Source organism: Enoplosus armatus, chromosome 18, assembly GCF_043641665.1.
Source record: "Enoplosus armatus isolate fEnoArm2 chromosome 18, fEnoArm2.hap1, whole genome shotgun sequence".
Classification (NCBI taxonomy): domain Eukaryota; kingdom Metazoa; phylum Chordata; class Actinopteri; order Centrarchiformes; family Enoplosidae; genus Enoplosus; species Enoplosus armatus.
Genome location: NC_092197.1, coordinates 14,613,027 through 14,638,528, shown reverse-complemented (window position 1 = coordinate 14,638,528; position 25,502 = coordinate 14,613,027). Strand labels below are relative to the sequence as shown.

Sequence of the window (25,502 nt, the reverse complement as noted above, 5' to 3'; positions counted from 1 at the left end):
CATATAGGTCAGATCAGCCAGCTGAAGGCTGAAAATGGGATAAAGCGGTTAAAATGCCACAGAAAGTGAACAAGAACATGTATGTTCAGTGTGGAATCTAAGAGCAACACAGCTGAAGGGTAGCCTTAGAGGTGTAGCTGTAAGGACAAGAGCGGGAAAACATGCAAGTTCACTAAATGTCATTTAAATGGCAACTGGATCACTGTACATTTGAACATACAGTTTAAATGAAAGCAGTAATCACTACCTACTACCATACTGCAATGAAGATGTTTACTGTAACACAGATATGACAGTGGCAAAGAAGTACAATGCACATACAGTGATTTGAAGAAACTAGATATTGTACAGATATTTTGTGCATAAAACTGTTTTTTGACAATGTATTATATATTTTAGCCATAGAGTAACTTGCATGGCTCTATAACTTTTCATCTCAAGCCATCATCATGTCCAATGCCTTTGCCCCTGACCATCTACCTGCAAAACTAAAGACATCCCCATCAGCTTCAGCTGAGCTTTGTTGATAAATCAGTGAACATTACCTCCTAAACATTAGCATGTTAGCACTGTCACTGTAAGTATGTTAGCATACTGCTGTTACAGCCGTAACGGAGCTGTTAGTATGGCTGTAGACTCTTAGTCTTGTTGAAAATTAAATTAAACTGTCACTTTTTCCTCCTCAATGACCTGTACCATACACCTCAGCTTTCAAGCCCACAGTTTTACTGTATCGATCACTAGCTTAATAATATATCAATCCTTTTTGTGAAACTTTAAAATAATCAATTTTTTTCAGTGACTATTTTCTTCATTTAATTTAATCATCATTATTTATCTTGTTAGATGTCCTACAATGAAACGTCTCCAGACGCAAAGACAGGCAGGCTGTTAGATCTTTGGATCAGGTGCTTTACTCGTTTAATTGTCTTAAAAAGGGACACACCCACTCTGGCATACATCTTCATTTCTGAACACACACACACACACACACACACTGTGGTGAGATTAGTTATGGCCATGGCTGGCTGACTGAGATGGCTCATTCCTCATTGTGAATGCAATCTGAATAGACAGTGTTGGTGGTATTAGTGTGTGCGTGTGCGTGTTTGTTGCCCTTGGGCAAGCTGTCTTTCTGATGCCACGCAGCTCTTAATGCACAGCACAAAGGGTAATAGGTAATTAATATGCAATACACACTAATGTGCCTGTATGCATTTGTGTGTGTGCTTGTGTGTGTGAGGTTAATACGTAATTAATATGCATCACACACTGGCATCCCAGGCAATTGAGGATCCAGCGGTCTCCGTTGATGCTTCTTAACGAGCGTCCTCTTTAATTGGAAACATTTAATTGTAAACATGTTGATTTATATGACTGGCTGTCGTTTGGTGGGATTAGAGGGAGTGAGCGATTAAGCAAGAGGGAGAGAGGCATACTCGAAGGGGAGAGGGGGGTATAAAACAGAAGTGAAACTTGAGGGCCCCAACAGAAGGTTTGATTTAAATTCATTTATATGGGCATAGACACAGTATGGATCCAAATATTTAAAATACATTTGTAAAACACAAATATTGAGAGAGAACAAATAAAACAAATCACAGGATCAAGGGTCAATATTCACAAAAATACTAAAAAATACTCTATTACAAGTAAAATTCATGCTTTCAAAATACAGAAGCATTTCCATCAAAATGTACTCAATGTTTCAAAAGAACTCAATATGTTATTGTTATAATAAAGTGTAATATTGGCCTACTACTTATGCTATAACATGTACGCAGCATTTTAATGTTGGAGTTGGTTAAAGTGCAATTTATAATATTTTATATACTGTACGGTAGTCTACTCAATAGTAATTATAAGCTTGTTTTGGGTTGTGGGCGGAAAATCTGCCTCTGCAACAACTATAGTGGATTAAAAAACTATAATATTTTAGTTTGACATTTAACGGAGTCGAAGTATAAAGCAGTATAAAATGGACATACCCGAGGGAAGTGAAGGTACCTCAAAATTGTACCGAATTACAGTACTTAAGCAACTATACTCAAACTACTCTTACTGTAGTTATATTCCACCACTGAATATCAAACAGAACTTCACAATCAGACAAAATAAGGACAATAAGTCAGATGGCTCACACAATCTGTTGCACGTGACGTCCACTTATATTTCCATCTTTCCTGTCACTCTTCCAGCTGTACACAGATTCGGCGGGACTGACATAAAAGTAAACTTTAACAGACGAAACACAAAAATGGTAAGGCTGAAGCTCAATACAATGTTAACAGATACTATTGTGAACCAAAAAACCGGCAAAGGAAACACAGTAAATATCCTGTTCCTGTATTTGTCCCACAGCGAGCTACTGGCCTACGGAACATAAACACAACGTGTGTGTGCGCATGAATGAGGGTGTCATACCTTCATGAACGATTGTTGTATTACTGCATGTTTACATGCCCCTGCATGTGTGCATGTGTATGTGCCGCAGCATGCTCATATTTGTGTACGCCTGTGTGTGAACACAAACAAAGCCAGATGATAATACCATAATAATATACAGTCAAGTCAATGGGGTTTTCCTGTCTGTTGGATGGCCAAGGAGGTCATTGTTCAGCACCCACTTATTCTCACAATCAGGCCACAAGCAGAAACCAAGAGGTCAAGCAGGTCACAAAAGCTTTCCAATATAAACTAATTTATTGTCCCAGACAAAGTCTAGAGGGGGAGATAACATTAGCAATACATTATAATGATAAATCATGTGACAAGTTATGCTGACCAGATGTGTTAGGAAATAATTCAACCAACTGAATAACAATGACACCAGACTACATATTATATTACTATTTCAGCCTTTAGTTGACACTCATTTGCTTGACTCCCCAGGGTCAGAATCTCAGTGCCATTACAATACTCCTGAGACATGTGATCTCAGCAAAAGGTGGAGAGCTGTCAGGTCAGACATACATGTGAAATGCATGTGTCCATTTAAACACAAGTATTCAGGACATTTGATGTGTGTATGTTATGTGTATCCAGACACACAAAACTTGATTCCTTTTGGTTTTCTCAGCCAAAAGTTGATCAGCAATGATCCGGTAATTTAGAGACATTCACAAGTTTTGTATTACAATCATTTTTCCAGTGCTCATCTGCATTAGAATCATATAGCCAGGATATTGTACAATGGCTGTATATGTGCAAATTTTCCTAAAGCAGCAAAGCACAATATCAAAGTTACAGGTTGTAAATGTATAGGCCTTCAAAAATTCATACAGCTTTTTCCTACAGTGAAATGGAAAAAGCAGAATTGAAAACAGCACTGAGATACAAAAATTTGACGTTCACAAGTGTGCATCTATTTCAATTTCACCATCACCACTTTCCAGACCTCTAGAGAAGGTGCAGGGATCAAATGTCAACAATGCGTAACTGTAATTCTTTTCATTGGGAAACTCATCACCTGACCTACATGCATCAGAAGTGTCCACAACTACCAGTCTAACCAGTCTTACAAGCCACCTCTGACTGGGACTCTGGAGACGAACAGGCTTTCATGGAAAGAAGCTGGCTCTGCTGAATGAAGCATTGTATTAATATTTCACAAACTGCAGGAATGTGTGTGTCTACGTGCTCTTATATCTTTGTGAGGACATTGTGGCTGGCCCACATTTCTCCAATAAAGTGTTTGAGGGTTTAGGGGTAGGGTTAGAATTGGGTTTAGGGCAAATGGCGTAAGGCACCTAGTTATGTTGGTAATGACTGGGGTTAGGGGTTAGGAAATATACTGTGACAATTAGGCTCCTCACAAGAATAGAAAAAAAAAACCTGAATGTGTGTGCACGTTAGCAGGGGGAAGGCTAAAAGGGAGGGAGCACTTCTGGGAAAGTCAGTTTACCCAACAAGCACTCAGGAAGCACTTTAGTTGTCATGACAGCATCACCACGTTGAGCTGATGGGGTGATGGAGAGGGGCTGGGGAGGAAGATGGAGGAGAGAGAGAGACAGAGAGAGGCAGGAAGAGAGTACAGAGTGAGAGAGCGGAGTGAAAAGAAGCCAGTAGCAGCTTCCAATGGAACAGGATCTAAAAAGATGAATGGCCACTCTTCCTGCAATAAATCCAGCTGATTCATATTTTAGGAGATGATGGAATCAAAAAGGCTTCCTGCCACTTGCAGATTTTTTGCGCGATCATTCAGCATGCTGTTCTGTCTCTCGAGCAAATCAGGGATGACAGAACTTCTATATCTGTAAAAGGTTACTGAATACTGTTTAACATGTAAAAAGGCACATCGCAATAGATACTGATATGTGATGCCATTAGATCGTTCAGGTCCAGTGAGTCTTGATCAAAATCCAGCATTTACAAGTTTAGGCTGCACCCTCGCATCCATGGCAGTGCGGCTGATATTGCCATCAAAGATAGATGATAGTTAAATAAGAAGACTAAATAAGAAATTGATTTGTTTGATGTGTCACATTGATGACATGTTTCATTTGTCCACTGTCCTGTTTACTGGGAATCCTGTCAAATTTTGTTCACAAGTTAAAAGAAACTAATCTAACTACTAAAAAGAACTAACTAACTAAATACTATAAATAAAGCAACCCAAAGCAAGGTGATGTTGGAACTCCGGTCCTTGTCAGCACATATGGCTAATCATATTGAAATAGCAGATGCCGCCAAGATCATGTGTGTGTCTCTGTGTTATGCAAGTGACTGTAATACCCTTGTCACCACACCATCAACCACAAGCCCCACACTGCAAGTGTGAGCCGCTTGTTCGCTATCCCATAATTCCCTAGAGGCAGACGGCAGAAAGCTTCCTCACATTACTACACCAGTGAGACAGTTTCTGATGGCAGCACCACCGCCACCGCGACCAGATCGAGTTTGACATATGCTGCAGTGACGTCTGACAGGCAGGAAAACACAGAGGGACATCAGGGGAGCCCTGGCATTGAAACAAAGTATTGTCAAGGGAAATCCAGCTCTACCCATGACACACTTAGACGGCACTTGCTGAACGAAAGGCTCCGTGGTTTTATTATTTTTCCACTGAGCGGCTCGTCTCATTCACTTATCAGTCCCTTATTACTTCACTTATCATTCCATGCGATTCTCTTAATTGCTGATACCGACAGTCGTCTTCGTTTTCATTTGTATTCTTCATCTGCTGTCATCCTCTTTCTTCTTCTCTGCCTACTCCTACCCTCCCCCAACTTCCCCTCCTCTCTTCCCCCGACTTTACTGCCCATCTTTTACACCTCAAAGTCTTTTTTTCTCTTCTGTCATGTGAAGTCAGTGCAGCCTGAATCCGAACATAACAAAGCTGTCAATCCCAGGATTCCATTCAGCCTTTATTTCATCTTCCCAACGTGGCATGCAGCTCTTATCCTTTCAGTCCAACATCCAATTTAGCCCATATTCCATTATTCCAACAATGAATCCAGCCCTTATTCCATCATTCCAGTATGTCATTTAGCTCCTTTACTATGATTACAACATTTCACTCGGCTCATATGCCATTATTCATATCATTCAAGGAACCCTATTCCAGCCAACATTCCATTCAACATTTAATATATCATTTCAACTTTTTATTTAGCCCTTATTACATTACAGTAACATTATTTCATTATTGTATTGATTCCCCCCGGGGATCAATAAAGTATTTCTGATTCTGATTCTGACTATTTTAACCCCAGTTGCCATCATTCAAACAATCCTTTACTCCCTTATTCTACCATTTCTTTGAATGTTTAGTATATGTAGAGTTTTGATGTAATTTCATTGTTGGGTGAAATGCTGATGTTGTAAGTTTATTGTTTACTGTATGAAGTGAAGAAAGCATTTTTGACTATGTGCGTTTTATTTGAATATGGACCCCACCAGGAAGAGTAGGTGTTGCCTTGGCAACAATGGGGATCCCAGTAAACAATAAAGAATTTCAACATTCTTCATTTGCAGTCATTGACTGTCACTGATTGTGTTGCTGTGTGGTATATTTAATGTATGCTGTGCAGTCCTGACAGCCAGACTACCAATGTGGGTATTTGTTAACTGCCCAACTGATAAAGAAATGACAGAAACTGGCTGAGAATAATGTTTAAAAGGATATAAATAACCAGGTTTGTCATGAATATGATCTAAACCACTCAGCACTCCTTTCAGTCATTATTCCCACATTCCTTCTAGTATTCATTCAGCCTAAATCTCATCTGCGAGGCTGAACTCAATCTATAACACCCCCCCCTTCCTTCTCATCTATCTCTTCATCCATCTGCCCACTTCTATCCTCAGTCATCCTTCCTCTATCGCCATCACCACTGAAACAACACTCATCCATCTCTGTGTCTCTTTGCCCTCACACCCTGTGGTGAGAAATCTTCCAATTTATCTTGTGTTCCCTTGTTTTGCCATCACTTCTCCTCTCTGTAATCCTCCCATCATTTCTTCTATCCATCTATCCATCTACCCATCTATGCACTCCGCTCCTCCCCCATTCCCTCTCTTCCGTCTTGCAGGGGCTGACAGTGCTGCAAGCTATCACCAATTATCCCAGCTAAAGTTGTGCCTACATCTATATATCTCACACAACCACATACAATATCTTTAGATGTCATCTGACACAATATTATCCCTGTAGACTGGATCACCACACGCTTTATATGTAAATACATTTACTTTCTATGTATCTTTCACTCTTACTTTTAAAATACTATGAAAATATAAGATGATGACCATATGAATAAATAAAAAAAGGCAAATAAAATAATAAAACACAGAGGCTGGACAATAGCAACACAATGAACAACAAAGCCAACAATGCATTCCTGCACAGATGTTACTGTACAGTGGCAATATTTTGCTCAGCGTTCTTCAGTATTTCCCTACCTTTACACTGTGGCAGAATATTTGCCATACTTTTGTGTGTGTGAGTGAAAAAGAGTGTATGAGTTGGACTGTTGATGAAGAAAGATGTGCAGATCTTTAAAAGGGGGGAAGGAGAGGGAAGTGGAGTGAGAGCCATTGGCACGACTGTAAAAGACAGGAGAGTGCTAATGTGGGTGGCAGCAATAAAGAGGAAGAGAAAGAGAGAGGGACGGAGAGGCAATGAATTGTAGGCAGTCACAGAAAGATAAAGTGAGAGAAAGGGAAACAAAGGAGAAACTGAGGTATAGGCAGAAAGATAATGAATGAGACAGAACAAACTAGAGATGTGAGAATGAGATAGAGCAACAGAAAAAGAGGAAGAAAAAGACAAAGAAGAGGGAGAGAGAGAGAGCTGTCCATAACGAGTTCTGTCCTACATTCATAAAGGCTGCATTATATCATGCTCTACTAGGCAGCACACACAGCCAATACAGCCAGGATCCACACACAATTACACATTTTATCTCATATACATCACACATTGCACCTGCAAACCACTCATTCTCAGACTGCAGTAAGACAAGCACTCACTGAAAAGGCTATAAAATAAAATGTGGTTATCAACAATGCTGCATGTCTTTTTAAACAGCTGCAGTGCAGGTTCTGATGTTCCTTACTTCCAAATCTGAAAGGCAACCTAACCCCTCAAATAAAAAGAAACGACACTGCGCAGTATGGAGTCCAGTCACTCTTTCAACCTCCCAAAAAACAGAATTGAGCACTTCACACTCGGAGTGACTGAAATGCACATGAAGACATGTTTGCTAAAGCAGTGAACACATATGGTTACAAAGCTGTGAGAGAGAGGAAACCCTGCCATGTTTCTCTCTGTAGACGGTTTCAAAGGCTGTCAGTTTCAACAGTCTCATCTGCATACGAAACTGTAAGAAAAAAAACATCTTGTAGCTTCATTAACTGCTGGGATTGTGTTCGACTCTGACTGTTCAGTTTGTTTACTTCATTTTGCAGTACATATGGACCAGGATGAAAAAAAAAACATCTATTTTACTGTGAGCACCGGTGATGTTTTTAATTTTAAAATGTTTAACCAATGACAAGCATTTGCATATCACACAACTTCATCTTCCTGGAAAGCAAAACGCTCATTAAAATGAAAATAAGTTAAACGCTCTGCAACCGTAAATCTTTGTCCTGTTGCAACTGGAAAGTGAAAACAGGCCATGAGGTGTACTGTCAGCTTCTTGCAATACACTGTGGCAGGATCAGATTTTATCACTCACACCCTTTGTGAATAGGGGTTGATGGGAAGATTTCTTGAGCCACTGGTCCTGGCTGATTTTTATTCACATATATGTAGACAGAATGCATCACCAATGACCTCCAGGCCCTGTACCAGATGCAACATCAGTCTGTACATCTTCGCAACAACAAGTTCTTAAATGGACACCCAAACCTGATGACACCAGATTTTGAAATGCATCATGCTGACTTTTATGGCTTCCGGAGACCTTGGTAGCCTGCCATCCATCAACTATAGTCCGGCTCAAGTCAGCATACAAAAAAAAAAACCTATCAGGAGTACAAAGGGAATGCCACTTTTTGGCTGCCTCTTTGAAGCTCTGTCTACACCAGAAAAGATTCAGTTGTGTTTTTCCTTCATGTCTCATGAAACAAAAATACTGTTTTAATCTTCACTGCTGTCCACACCAGCTCCACACAGACACAAACCACTTCTCTGTTACAGGCTTAGACGTCTTTACCTATTGAAAAGTGGAAACACATTTCAAATTAACTATATAGGCTTCTAAACCTTGTGAATAATAATACTTAGCATTTAGCACATAGTCATCTGCCCACATAGTAAATATTTCTATAAACTATGTTCTTAAATTTGTCTTTCCCCTGGCAATGTTATTAGTTTTGCAGGTACAGTATTTGGTCACATATCAAAGTATTGCACAAATTAAAAATGTAACCTAATGATGGCACCAGATTAAACTTTAAGGCATCACCAAAGCTATTACAGTTCATCCCAAGTGAGACATGAATATCTGTACCAAATGACATGATGTTACCTGAGATATGTCAGTCTGAACCACAAATGCTAACCCCATGGTGGTGGTAGGAGAAAATCCTGGAGGTCACCAAAGCCATTAGGGTTCATCCTCTGGGGAGCATCAATGTCTGTACAAAATCCCATGCCAATCCATCTGATAGTTGTTCAGATATTTCAGTCTGGACCAAAGTGGTGGACGGTCTGACCAACCGACCATGCGACTGTCAGTCGCCATCCCTAGAGACACGCTGCTAGCATGCTAAAAACTGGAGAAAACACAACTGTAGGCTACAGTATTTTGTCTATCATAAGAATTAGCATGACAACAACTAAACCACAAGTAAAACTAAAAGACATCTGCACATTGCAAATAATGCAAAGTCCAAGAGCCCATAATTCAAAAAGTACATTTCTTTACATGCAAAATAGGCGTACAGGGCACAAAAGCCATAAGACTGCATTATTTTTGAATGAAGTTACTGTACATGTAGAGTAATTCTGAAGTTCACACATTTTCGTGCTTGCACATATACGTCTCTCAAGTACAGTACATAACCTCCTCAAAGGTGTTCCTTTCCTAAACTGCACAAATGTAGTGTTTTTTAATACTCATGACTACAGCCTGTTGTGACATGGCACTGATATGCACAGTGTGCACAGAATGAGCTCTCATGTATTACTGATTACATGTATTATTTTTTTTAGCCTTGTCAGCCACAGATCTGTAACAGTCTGTGTGACTGTACAGTCCGTGGCAGTATGACTCCGGGCAGGCCAGTGGCACACTTACAGCTATTTCCTAATGATCTCCCCGCAGAGACTCTATGTCTGACAAAGTTAAGCTGGAGATGGTGCACACTTTGTTACACAGCTACTATGTTTTACCATTTGATTATAATGAACTTAACATAGCTAAGAGAGGTGCCGGTTCCAAAAGGCCAGGATTTACTGTTGGATCTACTGGAGGCATTGTGTGATGAATTCAATGGAAAATCAGATGATGGGCTCCCTGAAATCACTGCTGCCATGCACACCACCAGCCACCCTCCTCTTACATTCAAGCCAAGGTCCATTGTGTGGCTCAGGAATAATATCTCGCGTATTAGCATTTAAGCCATGGCTAGTTGGACATGATTTTAAGCTACAAAACAACTGTTTTAGAATAGCTAGGAATTGTTTTTTGCAATAGAGTAGGTTTATAGAATTCAGATTTATTATACTGCACATACACGCTCACTCATACACATGTTCAAATTAGAAAAGCAAAACATGAAGTAGATCTCAGCATGCACTGTTCAAGAGTTTGTAGCTGAGCAATCGAGACCAATCTTTTAGTTTCATATCGCTTGAGACTGACACTTGATCAGCAGGGCATTGTGGGAAAAGATGAAACACTCAAAAGCTACCAAATAATCACACATTTCAACTTTCAGGGCCACACAGCTTCATGCCGCCATCATAACCATTCTCTGGAATTTTGCCATGCCACTCAGAGCTGCTCTTGGTTTGCACAAGTAGAGTGTAGTGTGCAAGTCTGAAAATTGAGTAATTTAAAGACAGCACAGAAGAAGATTGGAGAGGAGTGAAGGAGAGAAAAATAGAGAGGCCCTGGGTGCCCATGGAAATGGCAGTTAAGGTCGGCGACGGGAATGTTTGGGCTCGAGTCAGAGCAGAACAGCGGCTGTGTGAGAGCAGCAAAGTGCTGCAGGGCTCGGGGGAATACCCACCACTAAGCTAGGGAGAAACACACAAACAGATCCGTGCACACACTCAAGCACATAATACTAAAAACAAACATGTGCATGGATATAAAAAACAAAACAAACAGAGAGAAGATAGCAACCCAAAGGGATGCACTTACTAACCTAAAAAGGCCAAAAATGTGAACACTGGACAATGATTTTAAAAGTAAAAAGCAGCAGTTCTCACATTTAAGAATTTGTTTGGCACTTTTGCTTCATTAATGAGTTTAATAATCGTTATTGTTTCAGCACTACTTCTCACACACACACACACACACACACACGCACTCTTACCTTGACAGGATCCGTTGATTTCCTCAAATCCTTGCTGGCACACGCACTTCCCAATGGGCACCAGCCATTCTCCCTCGGTGCTGCAATGCATCCTGGGAGGCTCATATAAAGGCAGGGAGTTGTTGACGCAGTGGCCTACTACCTCCACCAGCTGCGAGGCCTCTGACCCCGGGATGGTGTCAGGGAACTCGGCCAAACTCTTCACCAGAAATGGGCAGCGTTTGTAGAAAACACGCACTGACACTAAAGCAATGCAGGCCCCCAAATCCTGAAATGCTAGGTAGAAGCCCTTCCGGATCAAGGGACCTAAATCACGGACTTCAGTGTTGAGCTTCATCACACGGTCGCCCAGGTCCAGCTCAGTGAAGCTCTCATCAGCTGCTATGGTGTCAATTTTGATATATCTGCTCTCCTTCATCGCCCTGTCTTCCTCTTCTGTCATCCCCGTTCCATCTCTCATCTCCCCATCCTCCATTTCCTCTTCGTCCCCGTCCGTTTCGTAGTAATACATGTTAAACGTCTCCTTGCAGGTCCCGACCCCCCCGGGCAGACTGTTGCAGTCTCTCAGGGTGAACTTGAGCTCAATGAAGACCCGCTGGGCGCCCTCGGTCAGGATCCAGTTGGTGTGGAGCCAGTTATTCTGGTTCTGCTCCATGACCCGGCACACTTGGTAGGTGTGGATGGGAGCGTAGTCCTCGTCTACTTCGCCGATTTCCTCCCACTGAGGCGGAGAAAAGAGGGAGATTAATGAAGAGAGCGCACAAGAGAAGGGACAGATGAAACAAAACAGGATCACTTCCCTTTGATGACAGGGAAGTAGAGCTGGTTATTGAAACTCATTACTTTTTTGGCACTTCTTCAAACTGACAGTGGTGGAAGAAGTATTAACTTCCGTGACCGAAGTAAAAGTACCAATACAACAGTAAGAAAATACTCCACAAGTAAAATTCTCGCATTCTAAATCCTACTTAAGAAAATGTACTCTTCTTTACATTCTTCGTTCAGACAATTTCAGATTCAATTATTTATTTAGACAAAGTTTTTAGAGATGCTTAGACAACATTTAACATTTGAAAACCTTTTGTTAAAAAGTTGTTGAACGTAAGGATTTAAAAAAAAAAAAAAAAAAGTTTTGGTATCAGTGCCAAAACTCCGGTATGGTATCATATCTACGCTAGTATCTGAACATTTCAAATGATACCCAGATGTACAGAGAATTGAGTATCATGAAAATGTAGCAAGAAAGAGCTAAAGCAATGGCTTTTTGAAAGGCTTAACAGTGGCAAGGAAATTATACAGAGGGTGGGTGGGTGTGTGTGTGTGTGTGTGTGTGTGTGTGTGTGTGTGTGTGGCTAGGTATAGATAGCAGAATAATCCTCATCCCTTCCACCTCATTTCCTCCTACTGCAACAGACAGAAAAGAGTGAGATAGTGTTATAGGGTATATATGCATTTACCCTGAATGAGGGGTGGAGTTCTAGTCAGTGGAAAAAATAATTAACGTGCACTTAAAAGTGTGTCCATCTGTGTGTACTCTATAGCCATACCTTTATAAAATGTGTGTGTGTGTGTGTGTGTATCCATCCCTGCCTGTGTGTGCATATATGTAAATGATTCTGTCAGTGTTCACGCTTGTGTGTGTGTGTGTGTGAGCGTCTGCATCCATGCCTGTGTGTGTCAGACAGCGGCATTAATTCCCTCTGCAGGTCTCCTGGGACGTGGCTATTATCTGCATCACTAGCACTCTCCCATGGCTAATACAGGCACTTCATCATGTCACCGTAATATGGCCAGAGGGACCAGACTATGATCTGGTGTTATAGCTTAATAGCCCATATTAATCAATCTTTGCTGTAACCGTTGTGTACAACCTTCTGTCTTTGTCTTTTCTCTCTCCTCTCTCTGTCTTGTTCTCCATCTGTCTTTTTTCCCCATTCCTCCCTGCTTTAGTCTTCCCCTTTTGTCTTCTGGTTACTATCATTCAGTTTCTGAACCTTTTGTGTAATGAGAGGACCAATTTGAGCTTTAGAACTGACTATGAGGACATTTTTGGAAAGTGAGGACATATTAACCAACTTCAATCATTCAAAGGGCTGTTAGAGGGTTGACACAGTCAAGGTTAGACATAGCTCAGGCTAAGGTTGGTGTTACAGTAAATGCATTATGTTAACAAGTGTCCTCACAAGTATACTGTAGATGCACAGACAGATCTGTGTGTACTTGTGAGAGTCCCCATCTCCCAGACTCCAGCCCAGTCAGTCCCAGAGCAGACATTAAGCCTCTTACTGGTTAGATCACACAGATCCACCAGCCTGTTCTGAGCTTTACACAGCTTAACACACACACACACACACACACACACACACCAATCATTATTGGTAGCCCAGCAGGGAGTTTAACAGACGACCTTTTCTAGTTTTGCCTGGAACCAAATGGGTTCAGTATCTGTGTATAAAGCGTGGTTGCCATTGTTGCCACTGGAAGTCCTCCCACTCTGCAACTCTACTGGATTAACAGTCTTTGATTACAAATGTAAATGGGACATGACACTTAACACTAAGCTACATCTTTAAACTGAGTCATCAAACAATGGTTTAACATGAGCCATTTGCAAATAAATATCCTATAAAATGAGCAAAGAAACACACACTTGCATTAAAGTTAGCTCCACACCAGTTTCACCAGTGAGTTTCCCCAGCTCCCCCGTCTTGTCAACGTGTCCTTGAGCAAGACACTGAACCCTAAGTTGCTCCTGATGGAGGCCAGCACCTTGCATGGCAGCTCGTTCGCCATCGGGGTGTGAATGTGTGAATGAGACCTGATCTGTAAAGCGCTTTGGGAACCTTTAAGATTGAAGAGCGCTATAAAAGTGAAGACCATTTACTATTAACATTTACTTTAAAAGTTCCATGACATGATTTCCTTACTTCCTTGTCGTGATGTATTTCCTTTAAAAGCAGGACATTGGGGCTAGAAATCAGACATCTTAAGCATAAAACTAAGGGCTATTATTAATGGAGATGACTTGGAAGGGACAGGCAGAAAGGAGGGACTGTGATGACATAGTTTTCCAGGAGGGGGTGCTTTCAAGGAAGTTCAAGTGCCTATTCCATGGGATTTTTAAAAGACGATTAAACATGGTATTAGGTGGGCAGGGGCCTCCGAGGTCAAAGACAAAGCTTGGTGCAGAGATAAACATACCAACACTGCGGGGTCAGGACCACCCATGCTTTTGTGAGGCACTGTAGAAACAAAAGCCTTCACCAATAGTGTACCTTTTAAAACCTAACAACTGTTTCTACATTACATTTTACAGTAGATCCATTTCTGCTTTCCTTGCTTGTCTCTCAATGATGATTCTGTAACGCACTTCACCATCCATTGGTTTTAAAAAACGTGATATTGAAATCTTCAGTGCACCTTTCTCACTGTAATACAATTCACACAACCTATTCTTAAAAAGGGTCAGTTCACCCAAATTCCAAGAAAAAGGCATTTTCCCACTTACCCCTAGTGATATCTAGCCATACAGATTCTATTGGATTTACCCATTAAAGTTTTCAGATATCTGTTTGAGATTTCTGATGTTTCTTTCCTTTAAACACTATCCCAAGTTACTCAGAATAATGCACACTTTGCCGTGGACAGCATTTATAGAAGCAAAGAATGTGAATTATCTTGAGTGAGCAGGACATAGTTTCTTAAAAGGAATGTTTCTGATATGTTTTTTCAAAGCTTTGAGCAACATGAACAAAAGTCCCATTATTTTAGGGGGGCAGCAGATGTTTCAGAGGAAAATATCTCCCAACACCTTGACACATGAAACCAAAACTATCTGCATGGCTGAATACCGCTAGCAGTAAGATTTCTTTGGTGTGAATTGACACTTTAATGTGAACAATTAAAAAGCCAACACAGTTTTTGGTCCCAATGGGGGTAAATGGTTCCAATAATCAGAGGTTCTTAATTTCAGTCCTTTCAGACCTTCTCGCACAGCCCTAACCTCTCTTTCACCCCTCCATGGTCTCTTCTCCACTTCCTGCCCTTTCCCACTTTGCTCCCTACACTGAACTGTCCCTATTGGCATCCTTCTAGCTTCTCATTAGTGTGTGCGTTTGTTTTGTTGACTATTATGTCTGTGGGAGTGCGTGTCCGCGTGTCACATCCGTCAGCAGACCCCCTGTGGCTGTATTGAGTGCCCTCCTGGCTCTAAGTCTATAAAGCTGTCTCCAACTTATTATTACTACCCATTACTGCTGACCGTCACGACACTGTAATGGCACTGTCCCCACTTCTTAACCATACAAGAATCCCCCCTCCGTTTTTCCCCATTTCTTCCTCCATTTCATTCTCTAACCTCCCTCCTCTCGTGCCTCATTCCTCTGCCTTTTCATTTCATCCATGTCTATCATCATTTTCCCTTTGTGTCCTCTATTCTTCCTTTAATTATCCAATCTGAAGTCTAACCCAGAAACACTGTTCGACCGCTCCCCTCCCTACTCCATCTTACCCTCCATCACTTGCAGCTTCTGACTTCCTGTCTTCTTCCTTGTCCCCAATTTCTGCTTCTTTCCTCCTTCTCTCCCTCCTGTCACACCTTTCCTAACTAATCTCCGCCATTCTCTTTTCTTTCTCCTCTCCTCTGTCCTTTTTACCCCACCTCGTCTTCCATCCTTCATGGTACTGTAATGTGCTATGGGGAAATAAAAAAGAGACTCTGCTAAATAGCATGAGCTGTGGCACAACAAATCTCTAAGCAAACACTCCTCAAACAGCCGTCCCCTTCCTCATTAGGGACAGACAGTTTAGGACCCTGACACACCATGCCAACTGTTCTCTGTCACTGTGTATCTGTGCCTGATAATTTCCCAGAGTTTTTGCAGTGTGTTCAGTACTTTTGATGCTAGCTTTCCCTTATCTTTGGTCAATTGAGCGTGCTGAATCAGGAGAGGCAGTCAATGAAAGAGAGCTCTCTGAATGGTTGTATACCCGAACCAATCAGTGATTAAACCAATTTAGCACGGTTTCACCTTATTTTTCACTGTGGGCAATGTAGGGCTAAATCATTAGCTGATCACCTCAGGTCAATTTTAGCTTGGTAACATTTAGCTCAGTAGTAGTTGAGTGTGAAAGACGGACAGCTGGTAGAAAGAGCTGTCAGAATCTCCCAGTTGATATCATTGTTTGAGCTTATCATCTGAAAAGCTCTTAATCAGGATCTCCAGTTTTCAGAGGGGTGAAGTAGCATGTCCTGTCAGTCTGTGAAGCTAACAGTGATATTAGCTTAAGCAGCTTTAAGCACAGAGCTGCCAACTGTATCATTAGGGATCGTCAGTCTAATATCTGTCAGACATGACTTTTATCAAGTCATAAAACAACATACACATAACACACTACGCCAAATCCAGCAGTTTGTCATAATTACCATGGACAAATATCTATAAAATAGTATCAATCAAAACCCAACTCTTATGAAAACATGTTTTTTTTAAAGAATGTCGACCACTACAGTACTGGGATTTCATTTAAAGAAAATAATCCCAATTACATGGTAATCACAATGAGACATATTCTCAGTTTGTATTCTGAGCACATCTCAAGCTCAATCTAACAGTTTCACAGGTGGGAAAATGGTGGGCTAGTTTGTCTTGTTCGTCTTTGTGCTGAATCTTTAGGTTTTCTGGCTTTTTCTTCTCATGCAGGCTCAGAGCGTGGTGCATGTCAGCCGTCAGCTAGCCATCGGCTACAGTCTTTGTGTTTTCTTCTGATCAAAGTTTTAACAGAAGAACTGAGGTGACGTAAGGCGACACAAAAGAGTTTCATCAGTCAGCTTTTGTCAGTGGTACGTTCTTTGAGGTTGGCTCGGTGTGTCTGGACAATGCCTTTTAAAGTTCGGAAAAGGACCAAGTAAGATGGTTCTTGGATTTGCCAGACTGATGGTAATGGAGACAGCAAAATAATCCATATTGTGGGATCCATTCCTTTGATGGCATCTTCCTTCCTGACTTTTCTTACTTCATTCCTGTCCCTTCAAGATGCTTGAAGGTGTAGCAGATAAAAGCATCACCCAAATAGCATATGATCAGCAGCCCACCCAATCTATGAACAAGCACTCCGAATGCAATGGGAACAGGAAGTAATGGAGGTATTAGATGACATATTAGAGACTCTTGTCTCTTTCTCCAGTTTATCAGTGCCTTCCTGACTTCCCAAGAGGACTTGTATTCTCGAGGTCACAGGAAGCCTGGCTCCTTTCAAGTTCTCTCACACTCAGTCAGTTTCTGTCTGGCTCTCCACCTCTGTCTTACACCACACCTCTTTCCACATCGCCAGTTTAACATGCTAGGGGACCTCAAAGAAAAAATTTACTTTGGCCCCCTGCTACCTTCAAGACAGACTTCCAAATTAGATTTCAAAAAGGGCATTTCTTAAGGCCTTTATAATTTCAGTTCATATTGTGCTTGTGAATAAAGGAGTCTGTGTATTAAGAAGAGAAGAAGACCCAACTCTAAACACTAAAGTTCAAGGAGCTCATCATAGATGAGGAGAGAAGGGTTTTCAGTGACAACTTAAGCTCTTAAACCAAAATATTCCCATTTTGCAATCTACAGTCTTCACTTTCAAGTTACGGTGTCAGTGTCATGCTGTTCATGGAAACGTGTCATAACATTTCAAGGTCATCCATCAAAATTCTAACACTTTTTAAAGCCCTTATTTTCCTCCATCTCCTTTTTGCTTAAATGAATGTTTCAAGAACTTTCAAAGCACATTGAAGCTTTGGAAGAGGGAAGCAGCAAGATGGTGGGATAAAAAGACAAGCAGATGAGAAGAATAAGAAGAAAATGGGGATAAGGAGTTAAATGAATGTTCAGGGACAAGGAAGGATGGGAGGGCCAGGTATGAAACCTGAACCAGTAGTGAAGAATGAGAGGAGAGACGATGATGGGGATGGAGGGGGGTGGAGGAGGAGAAAATGAGAGATGAAACAAACCATCTGGAACATGAGACAAAAAAAAACAAAAAAACTTCCGTGCCTCCTCAACATCTTATTTAGCTATGAAAGAGCACTGCTGCCAAGAGTAAATGTGTTTGTGTGCATGGAGAATGTGCGAGAGTATGCTGCAGATTAGGTTCTGTCGTACAAATACTGAACACGATAAGAATTATAATGGCCAGCAATGATAACGCCTGTTATTTAAAATGCCAGGAATACATAAACAGCGAATACATTTTTTGTCAGACATGTTTGTCACTTCATTGTCAGACATTTTAAATCACCTTAAACTGTAGCTGAATAAAAACACAACAGCTAATAAGAGGATCAGGTCATTATGAGATCCTTACGTTCTCTTGTCACGTCCTTTATTTTCTCTCCCTCTGTCTCCGCCTGAATGCAGTTATTTATTCAGTTGCATTGTGGAAACCACACACCATAATCACATCTTCATTAATATGATTGCGCATACGGCTGCTTTTGTCAGCACTATCTCTCCCATCTACATACAGCCACAGAGTGGGCCGTGATTTGAATACCCAGAGCTGATAAAACGCCATGGTCAGCACTATTGGTCCGGCGTGTATTGCTGCATATTTGCGAACAGGAGTTGTGACTATATGAGAGATTTTCCATGTGGATCAAATGGGTGCACAAATGAATTCCTGTTTAAACCAACCACAGCACTATCAACCCCCAGGAGGGTGGCGAATTAAATGTTTCCCAGGAAAGGTGGCAGATTCGGCTGTGAACTACTGTCTCATGAGTCGAGGTCATGTTGAAACTCCAGAATACATTATTACAATTTTTTAAACACCATTTATTTTTCATTAAAATACACTATATAAAATACCATGAAATAACTATTTTCCAACTCCAGCAAGTCATTCTCTAATTAGCCTACACCCTGGGAATACTTGGAAATGGAAACTCAATTCCTGGCTTGAGAATAATATATTCCATGGTGACTTTCAATATCTTATTCATGAATTCAATTTACCCTGATAATGAACTGAGAGTTCTTTGAAATGTAATGACCTTTAACCTTGATTAAACAAATGGAGAGCCTGTGCTTCAGTGTAAAATAAGGTTACAGGTGTCTTTCATCATACACAGAAAGTGAGTTTACTACCTAAACTACATATACTGTACAGTATCTGTCAAATTTCATTCCTATTTCTGAAAAATTAATCAATACTTGAAAAGTCTTAGCAATGCTCATACTCACCCCATTCTTAGGATAGGCCACCCATCCGGGGTCTCCCATCACAGAGCGAGAATCCAGCAGGTTCACTGTTAAAGATTAAAAACACAGAGAGTCTTAAGTATAGACAAACAACCAACCTATCCAAAAAGGACACAGCTGAGATTTTGACCTCCACATTCAGTAACCAAGCATCCAACACTCTCATTGTGTGGTCTCCATGTAGATGTGCATTCATGATCTGTTGTGGTCAAGTGGTGCTTCATTTACTAATGTGCAAAGACAAAACCATTTGTAATCGCTATAGGTATTCAGCTGATGAAGGTCAGGTTGAGAATTGACACAATCTTAATCACAAACTGAGGATTAAAAAAGAACTTTAAATCTGTTGAGATGTTGTAAATTCACATGTATTTCTCTCATAGGCTGACAGAATAAGGGGCACTTTCCATTTGTATACTCATCTAAACTGGTTTAAAATGAAGACGTGTGAGAATTTCAAAAGATTCTTTGTGCATAGTAGTCATCACTTCACTTCATGAGTCAGAGTAGGCATAAGACTTGGCATGGCCTGGAGTGTTGTGCTAAGAACAGTGGCTACTGTCTATTCACACGCCGTAGTGGAACTGCACTTTTCTGCATCTTGTTGACCAAAAACTGCCGCTGAACTCTATCCTCCAACTGTGCTCTCAGCTCAAACTGAGCCATTAAAATCCTCCTTTCTCTGCCTCGCAGTTGAAAGCTGTCAAGTGCAATTACCTGACCACTGCACTCCTCAAAACATGTTTCCAACTCCTCTTGTGCAGCACTGGTGACAGTGTAGTCTTGTGAGTTCTGTCTTATCTTCCCTATCAGTGTGTCCAAATACTTCTCCAACAAAAGTCACAAACGTTCTTGTCAAAAGTACATCTCACCGAATGAACAGTTCGGGATAAAGGTAAAACTTCACATGATGATATGGCTGTTCAGCCAATTGGGCCAAAGTATGTTTCAGTAACTGGATGATGTACATAAAGTGAAAGATTCCTCAACAGCATTTTCACAGACACTGAATAGAGTACATCACATCAATGAACAAATTGCACATCTCCTTTTAGGGAAGAGCTTCAAAACTCATCTGAATTTGCCACAACATGACATGCACTGTCATAAACGCGACTCAAAGTTGTCAGGTCGGAGTTCAGCTTTCTTTATCTCATCTATGATAACGTCTGGCTGGTTCTGTGTCTAACACAGTGTGTACTCAAACAATAAAAGAGAAAGTCCAACTGAGTGATCCATTGTCAAGCTTTTTGTCTCCATGAAAGGGGAGCGGATTACGAGCTAGACATTTGAGCATACCACTAATGGAAGCAAAGTAGTATCTTTTATATGCTAGCTGGTCTTAGAAATCTCCCTTTCAGAATCTCTACAGGATACTTAACCACCTGGCCTCACAAGATGTTCATTGGCAAATTCACTGTTTTAGTCCTTTTTTTAAACCTTTGTTGCATGCTTCATATCACTATATACCTTAACTGTGCATTTTACAAGGATAAAAATATGGTGAGTGCTACAATAAAAATTCAAGCCAATCATTATAGAGAACGGCTGCTCCATTGCTTCCATATAAGCTGTATAGATTTGCCCACAGTGAACCCAACTGACACATGCAATCTAATCTAACTCTGATCAGCAACTTCTCCATTCAGATTATTAGCTGCATTCTGCTTGCTATCACTTCTGAGTTCCTCTAATGGCATATCAGGTTGAGTTGGGTTCATGCACTCTTTTCCTGATTTAAACTGTAGTTAGCGGCTGTCTTCCTAACTTGGCCCACTAAGCTGACAAATCCTGGGATAAAATGTAATCACACTCACAAGAAAGGCACCCAACAATCCCAAAAAAAAACCCTCTCATATGCAAATTCAAAACATTTTGCATGCAAACATTTTCCCACAAGTGCGATATTATTATTTTCCCATAAAACCGGCACTAAAGTTTCTATGCAAATTACTAGTACTGTCTGAAATGCCTAACTAATGCTCCATTCATGACAACTGGTGAGGATTTCACACTTAACTCAATTGAAATTTTGGGATTGGATATGTCAAATCTTTTCCCGCAGGAACCGACGAATTAAAATTGTGCGCGAGTGCTCAACACAGAGGAAGCTGGACTCCACATTATTAGATGTTTTGCTTCTCTCTTCCTTTGGATTTCATAAAGCATCACAGACCAGCCAGCTTGGCAAAAACGACTGAATGTCAATGCTGACCTAACCCTGCAAGATTTCTGGGCACTGAAGTTAGACATTTGTAGCGTTACTTCTTGCCGCTGTTTGGAGCTGCCAACGAGATAAAACCAGCGATTGAGTACGTTGATTCCAGTCACGTCCAATGATAAGCCATGTTGTAAAACAGCCGATCGTCATATCAACCCTGCCCCAATGTCAACAAAAGAATAGACATCTGCAGTGAGAAGGTGGAGCAAGCAGAACTAAATATGAAGCGAGAGCTAGTTCAATAACTGAACACACGCACTCGCTCTGCAACCTCTCCCAACACACACACACACACACACACACACACACACACACTACTCTAGTCTTACCATCTCCACTGCTCTGCAGAGAATAATAAAAGATGTCCTTAGGAGGCGATTAGACAACTAATTAGGCCATAAAGAAGAGATAAGTGACGCTGAACTAGATCATAAGGGATATGTTACCTCTTTCACTCTCTCGCGCTCTCTCTAAGGATCAAACCACCTAACAAGTTAGAGCTCAGCCATGACAATGATCTACAGAACTTATTATTAAAAGTCATCACCACCGAATGAGTGATGTGATTTAAAAGTCTTGTAGTGACATTACTTCAAGGATACTGAAGTTGAAGAGTTAAAAGGATTTTCAGCAGGGGGAATACTGATAAAAATTCGCCTTGAAATGACAACTGACAACAAGGCTACCTGGGTATTCATTTTCAATTGCACACTTTTAGCGCTCTTGCAGGTGGGTTTAAGTGCCAACTTGACCTCAGTGATCTCTAATACAATCTAGTCTGAAACCACATCTTACCTCCTAGTTCTGAAACCAGTGGTTAAAGTTTAAAACTTCTAAATTCCCTCAACACATTTGCCTCTTTGGTGCTTTTTTTCTGTCTGCGCCTCATTGTTTTATTGTGACATTTACATGTTAGCTTGAATGGCTCCGGGCTTCACGGCCTGCCTTCTCACACACACATGCAGACACACAGGCAAACACGCACTTCTTTCGAGCCATTTACTGTAATTAACCCAAATCCACCATCCTCATTTGATCAACACCATTACCAACAAAAAGCAAAGTGATGGGTTTTAAACCCCCTGAAGTGTAGGCTCACACACCCCAGATCATGCTCATTAGTCAGACATTATTGTTAATCGAACACAATAACAATCTCTGAAGTAGATGTGAGGCATCTGGCTCTGCATTGAGATGTTCTCAAAAAGTGAGCAATTTAAATAAGAATGGATTAGCTTCAAGAGAGGAAATTAATCAAGGTGGCACAGTGTGTACAGTATCATCCATCAGTGGTGGACTGCAAGATAACTGTCCTCACTGCTAGAGAAACGTTAATATAATTAAGAAAGGACTTTTTTCTGTTCAGTTTTCCCCTTTAATTCAGGGTACAAACTTAGCATATAGATGCAAATGAAAGGTGAACTTGCTGTGTAATGTGAGGACACATCACGCTACACAACATCAGTATGGAGCCTGATAGTGTGTTACTCTCATTTTAAGACACAAATTGAGATGGGCAAGTGGCCAAAGCCCCAATGATTTCTCAAAGATGTCTAGAGCGAGCTCAATAAAATGTTTAATCTTACTTTTTCAATTACAATAAATTAGCCCAATGAGAGAATAGCAGTTATTTTAATTATGGGCTTCACACTCCTCTCCAATTACGCATGCAATGTATGATTATCCATTGCAATGCAAATATGTGCCAAATGAGTCTAAAATTTGTGTTGAATGGCAGCCTCTGGCAAAAGCTTCTTAAGGGGTTAGGTGTTTTACAGTTTTGTTGTATGTGTTTTGTTAAGTAGAAGTCTGTGGTTTTTCAGTCTGAGAGCACTTTTAGGGAAATAAAACGGGTTTTTAATAATGTGCTGCTGCAGAGCAAAACAAAAGGATGGGTTCGAGAAATGACGACAGCAAAGAAAACAAATGTCTGACTAATTCTACGATGATGTGAGAAGATCAAACATGTTTTCGAGGACTTCTTTCTCTCTCTTCATTCACTGCAGTCAAAACACAAACTTAGGATCCAGTCTGCCATTGATTCACAGTTCTCACAGCCTGAAGCCTGGCTTTAACAAGGCTGTATTTTAACCAAATGGGAATTCACATACTTCAAACTGCAGGTGTTGGTATTGGTGCTAACTACAATAAACCTCATGAGTAAATTGGTTTGGATAGACTTTAAGGAAAATACTCCTTTTAAGTGATTTTGGTGAAATGTTTTCACTCTTTTGTGGAAAGTAAGGAATTACTTCATCCCACGAAGCATCAATAGAAATGCCCAAACCCTTAGTGCAGTAATCTAATTCACAAGACACCGATACAAAGAGTCAACCTATACATTCAAAATGAACTTTAACTGCTTGATATGTTGCAGAAGGATGCCCTGCAAACCCCCTCCAGGGCCCCTGAGTGTAACATGGTCACACTTTGTGAACCACCTTTGACCAAATAAATCTGCCATGTGAAGAATAAGCAGGTTGATGAATGTTTCTCTTTCCCGGATAATGCTCTGTCTAATAGCCCCAAACAATGGCATTCATCTCGAGCTATTAAAATGCTGCTCAGTCTGCGGACAATAGCGTGGGAACAATATTTGACACACTGTTTCATACATTCTACTCTTTGCCATTGTCTAATTTTTAAGCCACGTTGCAAATGTCCATATGTGGCATTCAGTAAGAGGGAAATGCAGGTGCACAAGTTCAGTTGAGATGAAGACTGATTAGTTAACAGTTTGCAACCCAATGTAACGGATATGGAAATAATTGCGCCAAATTATGACTGATGCCAAATGACATTTTTAATATCTGATAAGGTGAGTAACAATACTGCGAACGACCGCCATCTGAACTGGCCGTGAGGTGTGTTAACAGGATTCAACCCGCATCTTTAAACACACAAAGCCAGACTAGACTAAACCTAAAATAATCGTGACGGGAATGAAGAGAAATCTCGCAGCAAAACCCCTAAAAGTTATCATTATTATAAGATATTTTAAAAAAAAAACATGAGGTGCATTAAAACTCGCCTTACCACAAAGCCAAGTCAAGGAAATGGGAATTGCTGTCAGATTTTTTTTTTTTTTTGTAACATATTTGTCAAGTAGCATAAAGTGCCTAAATGTCACTGTGAACTCCACAGTATGAGCACCTCACACGCTGGACAGCGTTCAGGCTCAACACAGTGATTCCGCAGCGCACTGTGCGTCTGACGGCGCTGCCGGGTCCTCAGAGCACCGCTCATCCGCATGTTCCGTTCAAAGGTCCTTTTGTATTTCAGCTTTTACCGCTTCGGAACGCACAGTCAGACTTGGGGACACAGCCGTCGTAAACATTCTCTGCTCAAATTGATTTTTATGCGACCTCAGTTTTTGGTTAAACGGCGTCGGGAGCCTTACAGGCAGCCTAAAGGAGACCGACGGTCTGGGGCACCAGAGGCAGCCAGCAAGACGGACCTTTAAGCGGTCACACTTGTCAGTGCCAATTAAAGCCCGGCCACGGACCAAAGAGCGGTGTCATTAACCTCGCAGTGTGTCGGTGCGTGTTTTACCTTCGTTTGCGGGGATGCACCACGCTCCGAGCGATGCCAGACTCCAAACCCACGTCCATGCCACCAGCCGAATGCCACAACTCCACCAGCGAGATTGCATGGCGCATCCAAAAAAACACAACCGGTAACGGGTAGGGGGGGGTGGGGGGGTTTTCCTAAACAACTGCAGTTTTGGTCAGCATAAAGCGGGATACCGTAAAGAAACCATCTGTATCGTTGCGCGTCCGCTCAGAGGGAAGGGAGCTCATACTACTTCGGGTAGAGGAAGGTACTGTGTGCGCTCCGGGTTTGGGGAGGCGGGCAGCGCGCCGGGGGGTGGGCGGAGTGAAGCGCAAGTCTCTCCAATCACAGACCCTCCACAGGTGAACCCCATTGCTGCTGGACTCGTTTCTCCAAATGATAATAGATTACTCCTCGCTCGTTACCCCCTCCAGATGTAACATTACTATATAGTGCATATTAAGCATTTCTGCACGAGTGAGACTATGTGATGA

General features: G+C 41.2%; 1 protein-coding gene across 1 annotated transcript in view; it reads right to left on the bottom strand.

The window, feature by feature from the left end:
- Window positions 1-25,108, bottom strand: part of LOC139300941 (ephrin type-A receptor 5) — a 55,661-nt gene extending 30,553 nt beyond the window's left edge. Inside the window, exons 1-3 of the mRNA XM_070924151.1 lie at window positions 25,009-25,108; window positions 19,218-19,282; window positions 10,996-11,716 (exon numbers count right to left, since the gene is read on the bottom strand). Coding sequence (XP_070780252.1) covers window positions 10,996-11,716; window positions 19,218-19,282; window positions 25,009-25,108 — 886 coding nt within the window. The remainder of the gene's footprint in view (window positions 1-10,995; window positions 11,717-19,217; window positions 19,283-25,008) is intronic.
- Window positions 25,109-25,502: the final 394 nt, after the last annotated feature.